We start from the raw sequence: 17,679 nt of genomic DNA on the forward strand, positions 1-17,679 counted from the left end.
GAGAGGAGGAATTAGTGGAGGAAGAGTCAGCAACACAGACTGTAGGCCAAGAAATGGATGCTGCCATCACACCTGCACCTGCTATTGCAGCCACAAGTAGAGAAACAGCTGCCCCAGTGACAAAGGTGATCCAGGATGAATGTAATTATTTCAAATGTCCAAAATCCAACACACTTGAATTATTTTTCAAGTTTCACCCAAATCAGCCTTCTGATGCACAAGAATCTGTCAAGAAATCATACAGACATAAAGATGGATCACAAAGAAAATGGGTGAGTTATGATGCTGAGAACCACTCATTATTTTGTGCAGTTTGCATGGCATTTTCTAAAGAAGACGAATGTGGCCTCTCTTTGTCAAAATTGCCAGGGCCTCTTTTTGGTGCCAGTCCGCCACTGCATATGGTGTTCCTAATTATTTTTTTTTGCTTTCTCTCAAGTTCACCACTTTATTAATTCACAGGTAAAATATCTTTGGGTAAACTTGCCATTGCTTAGCCCCCTTGAGAACTTTATGACCATGTATAAATTGTTAAAGGCTTTCATTTCCCGTTGTTATGCGGTTTTACAAAAACACACTCAGGAAAGTGCTGACGGTGTAATTAGAAAATGGGAAGAGGACCTGGGCGTGTCTTATAATGAAAATGACTGGCATAAATCTATCCAGGATATTCATTCTGTGTTTGTGAGTAACAAATACAGAGAAATGCAATTCAAAATTTTTCACAGGCACTATAGAACACCCCACATTTTAAATAAAATGAATCCCTCCAGGTCCTCTTCTTGTTTGAAATGTAAGCGGGCACTGGGTACATACATTCACTGTTTTTGGTCTTGTCCTAAAATATCCACATTTTGGTCTCGTATTTCTAAAGAGATAAGTGCAATTTTGAAAATTAAACTTTGTAAAGATCCTGGTTAGTTTCTTCTGGGGCTGCCCTCAAAAAACGTTTATCCAACTCCCAAATTAATGAAAAAACTTCTGGTATTGGCTAGAAAGTGCATCTTAAACAAATGGATTATGGACAAACCCCCAACAGTTACAGATTGGTATAATGAGATTTATCGAGTTATGCCAATGGAAAGAATCAGTGCAAAATTGGCAGGAAACTAAGATTTGTTTACTGATGTGTGGCAGGCCCTTCTTGACCATTTGCCTGGAAATGTAAGAATCACAGTGATGAAAGGTTCGGGTATAATAGCATAAAATTGTGGATTGTCGCACTCACTCTGTCCACTGTATGGAGATAGTAGAATTTCAATTGTACTCTTTTATTTATGTATGTTTCTAAGTTGTAATATCTTTGTATAGCCTGCTCTGTGTGTTGTTTTTTTATGGTTGTATGTTTTGTATACTTTTATTTTGTTTCTGAAAACTAAATAAAATCTTATTTAAAAAATGTCAATTTAACTGTTCTTAAAGATATAAAAAGATGTTTTCTTACTCAGGTGAGGCAGTCGATCAATATCAACTCATGGAGGCATTGATCGGCATCACTGGTAATGTCACGTTGCCGTGCCACGTGGAACCTGCCACGGACGCCACCGACGAGTTTCTAGAGTGGTCGAGATCGGACCTGAACCCCAGATTCGTCCATGTGAGGCGGGACGGTGAAGACAATCTGGTTGATCAAAACCCGTCATACATGGGAAGAACATCGGTGTTTGTCGATGGACTGAAACAGGGAAACATGTCACTGAGACTCTCCAGAGGCTGTCTGATGAGGGCACTTACAGGTACTTCAGTCCAAACTTGAAGACAGATTCTCGAGTTCAGCTTGTTGTCAGTACGTATACAAAAGTCCATAGAAGGTTTCACTGTAAGGTTTAGTTTTTCAAAGCTTTTTCTCTTGTTTTTATCAGATGCTGTCATTGAGAACCAAAGTCAGTGCTGGAGTGTAAATCTGCAGGCTGGTATCCAGAGCCTGAGGTGTTGTGGCTGGACGGTGATGGAAACCTCCTCTCTGCTGGACCTACAGAGACAGTCACAGGTCCTGATGACCTCTATACTGTCAGCAGCAGAGTGACTGTGGAGAAGAGTCATGGCAACAACTTCACCTGCAGAGTCCAGCAGAACAACGAGCACTGAGACGCCAAGTTCCACGTTGCAGGTTTGGATTCATGGTCTGATCCCTGTTTTAGGTCCAAACATCTGATGTCTTGTTAAAATAAATGTCATGCTGTTTATTCGCTTTAAAGTCCAGGCAATTTCCGCCCGATATTTCTACTGAGATTTACAGAAAGTAAATTGAATGCTGTTCTTGAACTGTTTGGAGTACATGCATGGTTGGGGTCTCATTTGAAAGCAGACAACCTGAATTTTCACCCAGTGCAGTCAGAATTACTCTAGGTGCTACTGGCACAGAGTATTTCATGTTGGCACACACTGAATTAGGATGAATTTTTTTCTCGCCTACATTTTTTCCCTAATAAAACACCTGAAAATCAGTGTGGCAGCACTGTAAGAGCTTGAAAACACAATATTGCAAAAGCCTGGAGTCTTACATAGTTCAGGTCAAAATTTCAGAGCAATACTACAAGAAATGAGTGTTTCACACATGTATTTGTACTGATATGCTCCGCCCCTGTCAATTTTGGACACCCTCTGTATACCCTCTGCACACCCTCTCCTCAATGGTATTACTTTATTTTCAGCCCATTTTCACATTATTTTCACTCCAAAAACTCATAAAGAACTCAAAAAATCACTTCAGATAGGCTTCAGTGTCGATCAGACACACAGATTGAGAGGAACAGAGAGAAACAGCAGGTGGAGCCCGGAGCACACGTTTGAGAAATGACATAACCCCGCTAGCAGAGGCGGGATTTATATTCAAGCCATTCAGCAAGCTCATTGGCTACCAGGCCTGTCAATCTAACGTTTCCTCCGACGTGATTTGCTGAGAAACAAGTCAATCAAGTGATGTAATCGATATCTGTCAGACTGGGCCACGGTTGGCTGTTTCGCCGTGGTAGGCGGACCAGAGTCACTTGATTGGTTGAAGTTCGGTTTGAAGCGGAAGAGAAGCCTTCAGTATCCATTTTGAATGCCGAACAAAGGAAATATAAGCATGTTTGATAAACTTATTTACAAAAATGCAGTGAATATGAAATGCACAGCGCCACCACGCGCCGCGTGGCCGCACACGGAGCCGATCGATTTCTGGATTTTTTACTTATTTCGAGACATGTTTTGGCCAAAGTATTATACTGGATTATTTCCTCTGGATGGCTAAGCTGGGGTTCTGGCTGGTTTTTGTGGATTATCTTCATTTTTGACCAGGAACGAGCGTCCAAAGAGCGTCCAACGGTGAGCTGTACACCTTTACATGATTTGTTGTTTGTTGGATAAATGTGTTTATATTACCCGCTGTGGTAATCACATCTGAAAGTGGTTTATACCGGCGGATTCATGAGAATCTCAGCTTTCTATGTGTGTATAGTGTTTGTATAATTGCGTTTGCAGTGTCCTTCTATTTTGAAAAATGCTTATGCAGATATCAAAACGGCCCGCCCGCGGGCCAGTGTACTTTAACGGGTTAACATTTTAGATGATTTCTTCACAGACCCATCAGCTAAGTCTGCCATCCTTGCTGTGATTGGTCTCGTTCTGTTGGTTCTGGTTGTTCTTGCATTTGCTTTATTTGTCTGGAAGCAAAATAAAATCAGTAAGTCTGTTATCACGTAGGTCTTGGATAATTACCAATCTCAGTGTCTGAATAGTGAGAATATTTTAAGACTGATTTTCATCCAGGATGCTGACTCATAAATACATGTTTGTTTGTTTTTGTTTGTTGAAAGTTTATATTAGTTGGAGGTTGTGTCATTTACTATTAATACTGAAAAGCTAAATGTGTGTTGTCATTTACACACTGTTGGTGCAGAATCACCATGTTTCATTTGATGTAACTGATGTCTACTGTTTCTGCACACAGACACCAAGGAGAACCATGAGGATGAAGAATCACAGAGTGAAGATTCAGAAGAAAAACCAATGGTGAAAAATGAAGACGAAGTACAGAAGGAAAAACAGAAACACAGATGAACCAGAACAAAATGGAAGGAGAAAATAACACATCAGTACCTGAAACCTCACAGAAGATGGTGGATAGTTCAATTCATGATCAACAGCAAAGTGAAGAACAACCTGTAAAGTCTGCACCAACACCTGAGTCTGAGTATGAAAGAGAACAAGATGAGGAACAGACAGATGAAAAAAACACTGAGGATCAGACGAAAACACAAAACAAGAGCAGTCCGAAAATAATGTAGAGGAAACACAGTCAGTTGATACCAAACCAGATGGAGAAGAAGAAGAAGCAGCAAGCAAGACAGATGAATATGACAAAAGTTCAAATATTCCACCAGAAAGTCAAGAAGGAACACCAAGTCCAGGTGTACCAGATCCAGGAATACACCAAGAAAAAGTATCAACACCTGTGATGACAGAAACAGCAGATTAGAGTCAGATGAATGAAAGTAAAGAGGAAACATCAACTGACAATAGTGACACAACAGCTCAGAATCCAACTAAAGGAGAAGAAACACCAGAAGATTCCTCAGAAGCAGAAACAAGGAGAAAAGGTGAATACTGAATTCAAGTCCAACACTTGCGAACAATGGAAAAGATGACGTTAAAATGTTGGAGAAGGAGCAACGGTGGACACTGCAAAGAAGGAAAGTGAAGAAACAAAATATTCAGAAAGTGGATCAGCAGTTTAGGGTCCATTACCAAGTTAAAGACGACAAACAAACCAAGACGTGATGTGACGACAAAGATGGAAAGACAAATAGATAAAATGAGAAATGTGGTGGATGGAAGAACACGACTAAAGAGGACGTGGTCATGTTTAGCTCTTTTTGGTGTCGGTTTGTGGACACCTTCTTGGGAAGTTTGAAAATTTTTAGCTCTGAAAACCTCTTTTGTTGCTTCAGGACCCTTTAAAGTCATTGGTGAGCAGTTTCTTCTCAGTGATGCTCCAAACACTTGATATCTTTCTAAGTTTTGTTCAACGTCTTTTATCTTCTTCAGTTTTGTTTTATTTTTTAGCCTCATAACAGCTTCTTACACCAAACTCCAAAGCTGCAGAAACTTTTCCTGCACTGATGAAGTCATTAAACACACCGACATCCAGAACTCTGTGGGGCCTGAACTCAGCTTAAGGCCCCATCCACATGAAGACAGCGTTTAAACAGAGATATAAACAAAAAGTTTTTGGAAAGTATAAAGAACAAATAAATCAGTAGGAGTAATTGGTCAAAAGATTTAATATTTATTTAAGGAAAGTATAAAGAATAAAGAATTTACAGGAGTAATTGGACCAATGATTGAATACTTATTTAATGATGTGTGTGGTGTGTGGGATAGCTGTATATTATTGCCATTTAATTTTTGACTATATAGTAATAAATTGTTAATAAAGTAATCTTGTTCGGGGTGGGATTAAATAAGTTTTGTCTTCTTCCCACTCCCTTTCGAACATGTATGATTTGTAAATTTATGTGATACCTTGTTTTAGCTGCGGTTTCATTAAGTATAAGCTGCATTGGCTGTCTGTTACTTTCAGGTTCGAAATAAATAAATAAATATAAATTTTAAAAAAAAGACAAACTGAGGTCTAAACGCATAAGTTTCTTGCCGAATCTGCGTACCATCCACACGAAGACGGCGTTTTGGGGGTCTGTAAACGATCGTTTATGAAACCAGGTTCCAGAGTGGAAAGATTTTGAAACGCCGTATATGCAGCTCCATGTTTACTGGCTCTCCGCTACTTTTCAGATATGCTTGCGTCATAGTTTCGTATCTTCATTGACACGCATGCGCCACACGCGGCAACAGCAACAACACTGGCAGCGTACGGTGTAGCAAATGTGCTGATGAAGCTAGTGACCCTACTATCCCTGTTGCAACAAAATCTCCTTCTTCTTAATCACTACCGAGTTGAACAAACTATTATCGAGGACACATTACGGCCCACTAATGCTTCCCGGCTTGGTCTCTGTTTACAACTTTTGCCGCAAGTGCGTATGCCCCCTATTTTTTCTTCTGTTTGCGCGTGTTTCCGTCATATCGTTACAGCACCCCAAGAGGTCTGGCATGCGTTTTACAGCGTTTCCATTGTTACAACCCCCAAAAGTAGTCCAACATATTTAAAGAAGAGACACAGGAGAACAAATAAGGGATCAAACAATAGTTTATTGTAAAATTTTAAACTGCTTCTTTTCGCTTCTTCGTTCTGTTAAAGAAGGTTTTCGTTAGCAAATATTAAATAGTTTATTGTCCAGAGCAGAAGACTAAGATCCCTTGACACCCGTGCCCCAAAACCAGAAAAAAACCCAAAGTACAAATGAAAGTTGGCCCAGGAGCGCCAGCCAAACAAAACAAAAGGACGTGGTCCCCGGCCAACTGCTACGCAGTCGTAGTAGCAGTTTCCACGTCCAAACTAAGGAAAAGTAACCCCAACTAAACCCATTAAAGCAAAGCACAAAAACATGACTACTGGTCACCCCTGGGCAAAACGAACAAAGTGCAAAGAAAAGGAACAAAAGGCTAACCGGCTACCATGGTGTGTCCAGAGCCATGCGGCCAGGTCTTCAGAGCGAGGAGCACATGAGATGTGTGACGAGCTCCGCGCAGCTGCAGTGAGTGAGAGAGAATGAGAGAGTTCTTCCTCGTGCACGGCCCTCGAACAGCCTTTTAAAGGGCAGCTGAGCTAATCAATTAAATAAGAAACTACTTAATTACTGAACACAAAAACATCAAGAAAAAATATTCCAAACAGAAGAGAGATATATTTAAAGAAAAACTAGACAAAAAATAGAGTGCAGCAAAATTATGTGCCCCAAGCACATAACACATGCGTATCGAGTGCATTCATGTAGACGCACACATTTTCTGAGACGTGTGCGTCTCTTTTCTTTATGGCGATCGTTTTTGAAACTCTTAAGCGTTTTGTCTTCGTGTGGATGGGGCCTTAGTAAACCAAATATATCAAACACCTTGAAGTAAAACCTGGAATGTGCCTTTAAATCACAGAGACATTGTGTAAAATCAACCCGGTCTCACGGGGATTCGTGAAACTGTCACGTAAGTTTTAGTTTCGGTTTCGTGCGCACCAACACGATTTCGTCATGTTTTTCGTGCCGCTCACCACGAAATGTTTTTCGCTGTGGTAATCACATCTGAAAGTGGTTTATACCGGCGGATTCATGACGATCTAAGCTGTCCATCGACGTATACTGCTTGTGTGATCGCGTTTGCGGCCGCCGGACATTCTTGAAATTCCTATGCAAATTGGTAAGTGTACCACCGGCTTATGGTTAGGTTATGGTTATGGTTATGGTTAGGGTTATGGTTAGGGTTATGTTTAGGGACGATGTCATGCAAAATATAGCGTTGGATTCGCCACGGTTTTACATTAAAAATATGATATACACATTCTTTTGAAATACGTTCTGAGTGGCACGAAAAGTCCGCCGTTTAAAATACATTGGTGTGCATTTCGCGGTGAGCGGCACGAAAAACATGACGAAATCGTGTTGGTGCGCACGAAACCGAAACTAAAACTTACGTGACAGTTTCACGAATCCTCGTGAGATCGGGCTGGTAAAATACATGTATTTGTCCCAAACATGAAGGAACTTTCTGAACAGAGATGCAACGTTTTGCTTTGATTTTAATTATAATGACTGATGATGCAGATTTATTTCAGAACTTTGAAGGTTATCCAGTTTAAATTCTCCATAAATGAAGGCTGCTTTAATTTTTATATTCTGCATGATTTTTTTTTTTATGAAACACAGTCTAGACTCTCCAGATCTTCCATTATTTGATTTGATGATACTTGGCCTTAACCTTTATTTCATGGAGAGGAATCAAATTTTTTTTACAAGTATCTCTCTCAGATATTTGTTCAGATATTTTCACATGATGAACAGAAATGTGTTACTTGAGAGTTCTTGTATTTGCCAAAGTGGAAAACTGTTTTTTTCATTATTATTTGAACATTTCTGATTTTTTTTTAGTTCACTAACAGCTTTTGTTCACTAATTGAACATTCAGGTTTCCAGAAAAAACTATTTTTGAGAATTTTGATTTTAGTCAGTTAAAATTGTACTTTTTTGTTTTATTTCACATCTTTTCTTGAAACATGTCCATTGTTGATGTTTGTATCACATACTGATTATACGTGTGATTTATTATAAATGAATGCAGTTAGAAACATGAAGACAAGTTAGATTTTATTCCATTTTAGAGTTATGTGGAAAATTAAAGAATGAAAAGAAGAAGTGATTAAATAAAAAGTGAGATCAATAAAGCAGATATCAGTGTTGTTGCTCTGTTTTTTAACTTTTCTTTACTAAAGCGTGACAGAGCAGTGAAGGATTTATGATTCATTCTCTGATTCCATACAAAAAGTATCCATAAGAATTGATAATAAAACTAAATATTGTCTAAAATGTGATGAGAAATGATCAAATAAATCAAATTGTTGAGCTGTAGATGTTCTTTTTATCATGGAAAAATATCACAAATATCCCAAATTAAGTCACATTTTCAGGTGCTTCATGTCACATTTGTTTTCTGGTGAAATTCCTTCCAGACGTCACAGAGGACAAATCTGAGGTAAAGTTTTTATGTATAAAGCTGCAGATATCATAAAAACAGACACTGATGCTGAATTAAATGAAGAACTGAAAGGATTAAAGGTGAGGAACAAGCTGAATGTTAATTATTTAACTCCATAAGATGATTTAGTTTAATTTATGGAACTAAACTGGACTTCATTCTTTAACTTTATTACCAATAAAATACACAAAAATCTTTTTGTTTTTCTTAATTAAGTTTGAAACTTTACTTCTTTATGAATTCTGTAATTAAAAAATGGAAATTACACCTTTTCAAACATTTTTTACAACATTAATTTCCTCACTACCTACTATTCAGAGCTATTTTATTGTTTAGGACAAACTGATGTATTTATTCTATGTTATGTTTTTTATTTTTATTTTTTAGAAAGACACAATACAAGAGGAAATAGACAAAAAAATCATCCATCAAAGACAACATTTTGACAGTTTCTGGCTCTGATGAATGCTGTCTTTTTGGTGTTTTATTTTGAAAAGTAACTAGCTGACATTCATAGTTGTTTCTTACAGCAGATTATTCATTAGTTCCTGTATCTTAAATATGTCGGGAGAAAGAAAGTAAATTAAAAAACAACACCATTTCAACACAGATCGACGTTCAGCTCAGCTTTAATCAGAGTCTGTCCTCCTTTTCTCAGTCAGATGTCTCTGCTCTTTGTTGTCTGGAAGACAGAAAATCAAACTAAAAACCATCCATAATTATTAAAGACAGATACATCCTCTTATTCAGGTTTCTTTTATGAACTCAGCATCCATTAAAGACACATCTACTGTAAACTTCCCCACAATATTTATGCAATCACTCATTTAGGTTTTATATTTTTCATTATATGACATCATTTTGCAGAAATATGTCTTCAATTTGACCTTAAATTGTGTTTTTTTGGTAAAATATTTTTAAAAAAAAGCAATATTAAACTGACCATAATTCAATATTTTTTTCACTGAATGTAACCTAAACAAAACAACACGTACAGAATTAAAGTCATGAGTCAGAGAAGATCATTGAATATGGTTGAAAACATCAGTAAAACGTGACACTAATCGTAATAATAATGAACCTGCTTCACTGAATCAGAGCACGTCTCTGTAAAAACATCAAACTGTTCATGTTGAATCTTTCATTATAAATAAGGTTGACTTTAGACAGATGAGGAAGTTCATCATTTAGCTCAGATGATACAGAAAATATTTCAATAATGAAGACGTTTGTGCCAGAATCAGCATCGATCTCACCTTCTGGACGGCAGAATAGACGATTTCCTGCTCTTGTAAACGCGACTCTTCAGCTGCTGTGGGATTTGAGGCCGACGTGGAGCCTGATAATCCTGATTCTGCTTCAGAAAACAAACAGAATTAGAATTTTACTCATGGATACAAGAAATAAAACAACCTAAAAGAAAGATATTAGTAAGATTAAATTTCAAAAATGCTCAAATTGAGATCTTTAAGTCAGATTTTCCATTCAACAACATTACACCATGTCCCACCGTGGTTGATTGTTTGTCACCAAAATGGATTCCTCCTGGTCAATCAGGAACTGTTTGGTTGTTTTTCTGGTCAAACTGTCAAGTTTCAGGATATAATTTTCTTCCTCGACCAAAACGCATTAAACTCACAACCAGATATTAGAAGTGTTGTTCCCATGGCCACGAGTAAGGGTGGAGAAGCTTCTCTTTCAGAGTCTGAGATTCATGTACAGGACATTGCTCTTCAAAATGCAGGAAAAACTGATCAGCAGGAAGCTCAAGTATCCTCTGGGTGCAGAAGTGGTGACAAAGGTCCAACAAAGGGGAATCCATCAAAGACTTGACGACTTACCCCTCAACTGACCGAGTGGGGCCAGCTGCATAATTATAGTAGCTGTTTTTATATCTTTTATCAGAAAAAATGTTTCCTACCATGAATTTGTCAGCCTACTTGTCCTACAGCTGCTCTTAGTTTTTTGTAGGGATCGGCCAACCGGTGTGACCGGGATAATGGAAACTTGTCCGGGGTCTCTGATGACCCCGGAAAGATGTATAGTTTTTTTTTTTACTGTTGTAGGCTTTGGTTTTATTTATTTATTTCTATTTCTAATCACTATGTTTCAATGTTTTGCACTGCACCATGGCTAACAGATCTAGAGTAGCAAGATTTACTGTTGCAGAAGCACTGAGACAGATTCTTGATTACCAAAGTGATGATGAAAATAGCTCGACTGATGGAGATGAGTCAACATCAGACAATGATGATCATATCTCTGAGATGTTAGAATCTGACCATGAGGTCCATCCCATACCTGTGGCACCTCAAGCATCAAGATATGCCTGCAAGGAGAGCAGGTAGAGGTACTGACTGTAAAGTGTCATGTGCACTGCTATATGCGACAAGCAAGTGTGCCCAGAATATAGACACAAAGAAGCTGTTTGTGAAGACTTTGTCTGTGATGTCAGTAACAGTCTATCACTGAATCTTTTTACTATGACTATATTTTTATGCTAACTTGGCATCTCATTTGAACCATTACACTGTTCAGATATTTCAGTCATTTAAATACTTCCCTGTAGCCTAGCCGCGCTAGACAAACCCACGGCAACGAATTTAATTCTCTGCCAGGGTGGGTCTAGTTACCCTCCATAAGGCTCGAGGCTGGATTCTCCTAAAACTGGCCGGACCAATCACCATGAAGTGTAGAGTCAGAAGGCGGGCGTAACTAAGTGACGACAGAGGCGTGACGATTCTGACAGAAACAACCGGCGCACAATAAACAGTTATCTTTTGACTCGGCTTTGGCCACAGCCCTTAAAGATTTGAAGCTAAAATTCAACTTGAAAGATAAACAAAGGACGGCACTGAAGTGTTTCATTGAGAAGAAAGACGTATTTGGACTTATGCCGACGGGATATGGCAAATCCTTAATATACCAGTTGGCTCCGCTGGTTGGGAAGCTAATGGGACTTAGCCACAATCCGCCGGTGCTCTAGGAACTATGTCAGCCTATTCGTTGCGTTGATTGGTTGTATACCTACCCAATTGCTGCAGAGTGATTTGATAGACAACCTTTTAGCCCGCCTCCCTCCCTGTCGAGCTTCCCTAGACCCTTGTGCCTTCAGAAACATGGGTGCAGCATGGCTAGGCTAACTTCCCTGCATATTACATTGCACATCTACAGACAACATGTGTGTGTAGATTTTCTGTACTTTTGTTTTAATATTGAGGAAACAAAAGCAAAAAGAATGTTTTAAAAGAAGTAGCAGACAAAATGTGTCTCAATAAATGTTACTGTGTTCTTATGGCGTGTCATATTGTTCATACGGTTTTTACTTTAGCTGTGAGTCAAAAATGATTAAAAACCATGAGTAATTACATAAGAATATTTTAGAATATCTGCTTTAAAATACGGTGAAGTGAACTAGGTACGAAAGCACAAAAAGACGCACTAAACTAGAAGTATTACTGTGTAAAATATACTGGGGCCATAAATGACCCACTCGGTCATTTTAGTCGCTAAAATATCTTGGTTGATTGAGGGTTCATAACTGACGATCATTAACAGTAACTGACAGCTAAAGTCTGCATATGAACCTCGTTTGTTACATAGATTGGAAGGTTTCACAGCTGAACATCTTCATAAAGGTTTTTTCAGCGTCCCTTCATGGTTCTGCATCTTTTCATTAAACATATGAAAGTATAAAATGATCCAAACACATTTAGCTGATCAGATACCAACCAGGCCGTCGTGTCTCTTTCAAAGTGGAGTAAACGGGTTGAAGTGAGGACTGGTCTGCATCTAGAGATGAGAAACCATCATAGTTAAATATAAACACTGATGCAGACACACTGAAAAGGTTTTTTTTACCCTCATACCTTCTTCTGTTGCTGGTTTTCTGCTGTGGTTTGACTCGCGACTCAAATTATCTCCTGCATCAGCAGCGTCTGAAACCAAAATAAATCCAGGAGGCCTCAGCTTTCTGTGGTAACGACGCCTCAACTGACACTTTGAGCTGCTTTTATTCAGCTGTTCTGAGAATCAGGCTCTGTTGTGTTCTTCACAAGATGCTGAAATGTTAAAATTAAAAATAAACCTTTGTCTCGTCTCTTCTTTGTGAAGACGACTGCGTAGGTCAAACCGTCCACATCATCTCCAGCTTCACCTCCAGAGACTGAAACATAACAGAAAATGTTTGTGAACATGAGCAAATATCTGCATTAAAGCTAAATAAAAAAACAACAAAATATTGTCACATTTATAAACCAATGAATCCACTACATTAATTATTATTTTTGGTGTGTTAGCAAACATCAGTACAACTAAACATATTCCGTTAAAAAGTTTAAATTAATAGTTTGATTTTAGCTGATAGTTCTTTGCATATTTATCTCTTTGTGTGGATTCTTTCAAATAATGGCAAATTTCTGTACAATAATTATACTTTGGCTGACTTACAAACAGTAGAATATAATGTAGTTTTTCAGTAAAACACTGTAAAAGAATAAACTTTTTTTTGCTTGTTTGTGGGGTTTACTAACAGTTGGGCTGCTTTCTTGCATTTAACATGGAAATTTGCATGTCTTTTTTTCTTTAATTTTACAAATGATGATCAAGAGAAAAAACTAAGAAAAATTTGGAAAATAACAATAAATTCACGTTAAAAAATTAAGAACTTCATTTTTTACAGCATAAATGAACACAGCACATTAAATTTATGATCAAAATTAAACAGTTTGAAGCCTTTAATATAGAAATGAATATTTTATTTTGTCCTTTTGGAAATCTACACTTAGTTTTATAGTGAAATCTGTTTTCTCACCTCCTGAAGCTGCTTCATCTGAGTTTGATGCTGCTGTTGGCGCCTCTGAGGAAGCTGGTGGAGAGAAAAACAAAAATAAAGATCATAAAGGTGAGCACAGACACCAAAAAAACAACACCCAAAAAAACATGTTTTAAATGCAGATTATTGTCAAAAGGAACCTCTGTGCTGCTTTATGCACTTTGGACAGATGTTCTTTGTATTTATGCAACTGAAACTGTATATTTAGAGGAACAAAATCCATTTTTGGTACCTCTGTGTTTCATGCAGTAAATAAATGCGACCGGCAGCAGAACCATCAGAGGAACCAACATCAGGACGAGGCCAACAGGAGATCCAGGTTCATCAGACGGCGTCTCTTCATGAGGTGTTGGAGGGATGATAGAAACAGTATTTGCTGCAACTTTACAAATGACACCAAACATGGAGCTTTTTCTCTATTTGAACCACATTTTGCAGTCAAAAGAGGAATAAACAGCTACAACTAAGAAAAAGTTGCTTTATTATAGATATATATTACAAATCCAAAGAACGCCATTATTTACTTCCTAAAATATTAATAATTCCTTCAATAATTCATCACATTGAGTAGAAAATTCTATATATTATTTAATTATTGAGACTTTAAAATCTGCAGTAAAGCAATAGAATAATTTCTGCCTCATCATAAAATAAACCAAACATGTTTAGATATCAGAATGTTAGTATTTCACAATAAAACTAATAAAATAAAGTGTAAATGTGGGTGTCTATTAAACCCTAGCAGGGTTCCTTGAATATCTGAGCTCCTTGAGGCTCTCCTGGTTCTAAGTGTTGTTCTAAATGAACAAAATATCTTTTCCTGTCTCACCTCCAACAGCCAGGAAGCTTTCTGGTGACTCTCCAACGCCGTTGATGCTGCATTTGTAAAATCCTTCATCAGACTTGGAGACGTTGTGAATCGTCATCTGCTCTGAAGGACTCCCTTCAATGAGGACGTCGCCTTTGTAGAAATCTGCTGTTTGCTTCATAAAAGTCTTTCTACTTTGACAGCGAAGAGTCACATTGTCTCCCTCAAAGACAGGAAACGCAGGACTGTCCAGGATGACAGAACCAGCTGAACAATATGGAGAAAATAAAGTGTTAATGGTGTTAAACACAATAGAAAACTGAAGATAATGTAGAGACGTGAGGAGAAAGAGACCATAATGTGAAAATACAGAAATAAAAACACAGACATTGGTGTTAATATCCACAAATGAGGAAAAAAAGGTTCTTATAACAGAGATAAATCTTTCAGTAATGTATTGACAAAAACATAGTTAATTGGTGGATCTTTTGCTCTTATGCTGATTTGATTAAACAAATATTAGTAAAGTGTTCATTTGTTTTCAACTAAATCATTGCTAGTTTTGTTGATTATATTCAGCAAAATATGGACAAAAATGCAAAATATTCCATTTCAGAGTCAGACTGGACAAGAAGCTTCAGTTATTATTTAAAACTAAAAACAAAAACATACCAGTGATGGTGATGCTGACTCTGTTGCTTCTCTCTCCAGCTCCAGATTCACACCAGAATTCTCCGCTGTCTGTTTGATAAGTTTCAAAAATCGTGCAGGAGGATGAAGAAGTCTTCATGATTTCACAAACTGGATGAAACTCCTCAGAGTTCCTGGATCCTCTCAGTTTAGTAGAACCTTCGGTTCCCTCACAGTGAAAAGACAAAGAGTCGTAATCAAAGTGTTGAAGTCTGTTTGGATCGACTCGAAGCAAAACTGTACCTGAAAAAGTTCAAAAGGATGTTTCTGAAAAATGTACCTGTGATAGAAGACAGTTGAAACAGGAACATTCAAGTATTTATTTGTAATAAATGATCAACTAAACAACATTTACTTTGAGGAAATAGTGCTAAAAACAGCATCTTTTCTTTGTTACTCACCACTTTTGAGAGTATAAGTGGACTGAATGTGAATCTCCAGCAGGAATTCAAGCATCACTAGTAAAACAAAAGAATTATCCATAAATTTTATGATGTGGGAGAGTGTCAAAGTTTGAATGAAAGTAAGAAAACTGAACTCACACAGCCTGAAGCAGAGAGTTGTAGCCTCCATACTGACTTGCTGCTGACTGCAGGAGGGTGACACTGAAATAGAGCTCAAGTATGACGTTGGGGGAGGGAGGTGGGTTTGCTCTTCCTGTTTGGTCTCATGTTGATGCAGAAGTTTCAACAGACAGCAGTCTGACAGTGTTGAGTTATAACAAGGGTCAATCAGAGCCCCTAAAATTAGGTTAAAACAGACATTCACATTCACATTGAATACAATTGATTTCAACCCACAGTGTAAAATGGATCAAATTATGTGTGGCTCAGAAATAACAGAGATAATGCTTTAATTACAGATCCGCCAATTAGGGTTCTTGAAACCAATTCAATCTGAGTATTTTTTAATTTTGTATTTTAACAGTTTTTATTAAGTTTTCTATTCACTTCACTATCATGCATTTTGTAGGAAACAAAAAACATAGCAAAACTGGTGCAGTATTTTGATTAGAATATTTAAGATTTCCATTCCAATTCCATGACCTGCCCACTCCATCCCATCACACCCAGCCCTCTGTTCAGCCAAAACACAGATCTTACATATATGATTGATGATGATGATGATGAGTTTGTTTCGCGCTTATACAAGGTAAAGTTTATACATGTTGTGAACAGTGCTTTGACAGTTTTTCTGCTCTTCCAAGATGTTTTGATACAATTTGTTCGAAGCTTATAAACATGTCAAACATGTCAATACAAAAAAGAAAAATAATTAAAAAAAAATGAAATGTGATCAATCTAAGATTGTAAAAATGGCCGACATATATACAGTAGACCTTGTGCATTTGTGAAATATTGCATTAAGAATCAATCTTAGGTCCATCCATCCATTTTCTTCCGCTTATCTAGGGCCAGTTCGCGGAGGCAGCAGGCGAAGCAGGTCACTCCAGACGTCCCTCCCCCCAGCGACACGTTCCAGCTCTTCCTGGGGGATCCCGAGGCGTTTTCAGGCCAGACGAGATATATAATCCCTCCAGCGAATTCTGGGTCTGGCCCGGGTCTCCTCCCAGACGGATGTGCTCGGAAAACCTCCGAAGAAGTCTCCCCGGAGGCATCCGAATCAGATGTCCCAACTACGTCAACTGGCTCCTTTCGACTCGAAGGAGCAGTGGCTCTACTCCGAGCTCCCTCCAGATGTCTGAGCTCCTCATCCTGTCTCTAAGGCTGAGCCCAGCCACGCTATGGAGGAAGTTCATTTCTGTCACTTGTATCCGCGGTCTTGTTCTTTCAGTCACTACCCAAAGCTCATGACCATAGGTGAGGGTTGAAACGTAGATGGACTGGTAAATTGAGAGCTTCGCTTTACGGCTCAGCTCCCTTTTCACCACAACGGTTCGGTACAACGCCTGTCCATCTCTCACTCCATTTTCCCATCACTCGTGAATAAGATCCCGAGATACTTGAACTCCTTCACTTGAGGAAGCAACTCCCCCCAAACCCAGAGGGAGCAATCCACTGGCAGAGAACCATGGCCTTGGACTTGGAGGTGCTGATCCGCATCCCCGCTGCTTCACACTTGACTGCAAACCACTACAGTGCGTGCTGAAGGTCACGGTCTGAGGACGCAAATAGAACCACATCATCTGCAAAACGCAGGGATGCGATCCTGAGGCCCTCAAACCGGACACCCTCCTCACCCCAGCTGTGCCTTGAGATCCTGTCCATGAAGACCACAAACAGGATTGGAGACAAGGGCCAGTCCTGGAGGACTCCAACAGCCACTGGAAACGAGTCAGACTTTGTGCCAAGTATTTGGACACAGCTCTCACTTTGGCTGTACAGGGACCAAATGGCTTGTATCAGCGATCCTGGTACCCCGTGCTCCCGCAGTGCCTCCCACAGAGCCCCTCAGGGGACACGGTAATAGGCCTCTACTTCCTTGAGCCTGAAGGATTCCTCAAACGTGGAAGTGGATTCGGACATATTTGATGAACTCTTGAAGTCATCTGGATTGTCCTTCAAGGCCGAAGAGTGTGATGGTGAGGGATTGCAGGCTTATATTTTTAATTTTTAAGAATTTGACTCTGTTTTCTACAACGGCAAATTCTGATACTCGATTCTGATTGGCAACAACAACAACAACTGGGCATTTTCAGTATTAATGAGCACCTTCTATTTGATCCAATACATGAGAGCAACGCATGTAGGTACTTTCC

General features: G+C 38.7%; 1 protein-coding gene across 1 annotated transcript; it reads right to left on the reverse strand.

Moving 5' to 3' along the window:
- Window positions 1–9,790: 9,790 nt before the first annotated feature.
- LOC127532334 (low affinity immunoglobulin gamma Fc region receptor II-b-like) lies at window positions 9,791–15,180 on the reverse strand. Its single transcript, XM_051943939.1, has 8 exons — window positions 14,943–15,180; window positions 14,292–14,537; window positions 13,695–13,844; window positions 13,442–13,495; window positions 12,716–12,793; window positions 12,498–12,566; window positions 12,361–12,420; window positions 9,791–9,982 (listed from the first exon to the last, which is right to left on the reverse strand). The coding sequence occupies exons 1-8, from the start codon at window positions 15,058–15,060 to the stop codon at window positions 9,816–9,818; spliced, it is 942 nt and encodes a 313-aa protein (XP_051799899.1). The 5' UTR covers window positions 15,061–15,180; the 3' UTR covers window positions 9,791–9,815.
- Between the last annotated feature and the right edge of the window lie 2,499 nt (window positions 15,181–17,679).

The sequence above is a fragment of the Acanthochromis polyacanthus genome, chromosome 23, assembly GCF_021347895.1.
Source record: "Acanthochromis polyacanthus isolate Apoly-LR-REF ecotype Palm Island chromosome 23, KAUST_Apoly_ChrSc, whole genome shotgun sequence".
NCBI classification, from domain to species: Eukaryota; Metazoa; Chordata; class Actinopteri; family Pomacentridae; genus Acanthochromis; species Acanthochromis polyacanthus.

Coding starts and splice junctions, on each gene's coding strand:
- LOC127532334 (XM_051943939.1), bottom strand. CDS start 15,060: ATGAAGACTTCTTCATCCTCCTGCACGATTTTTGAAACTTATCAAACA. Junction 13,845..14,291: donor AAGCTTCCTGGCTGTTGGAG/GTGAGACAGGAA, acceptor TCATTTGTAAAG/TTGCAGCAAATACTGTTTCT. Junction 12,567..12,715: donor AAAGAAGAGACGAGACAAAG/GTTTATTTTTAA, acceptor TTTTGGTTTCAG/ACGCTGCTGATGCAGGAGAT.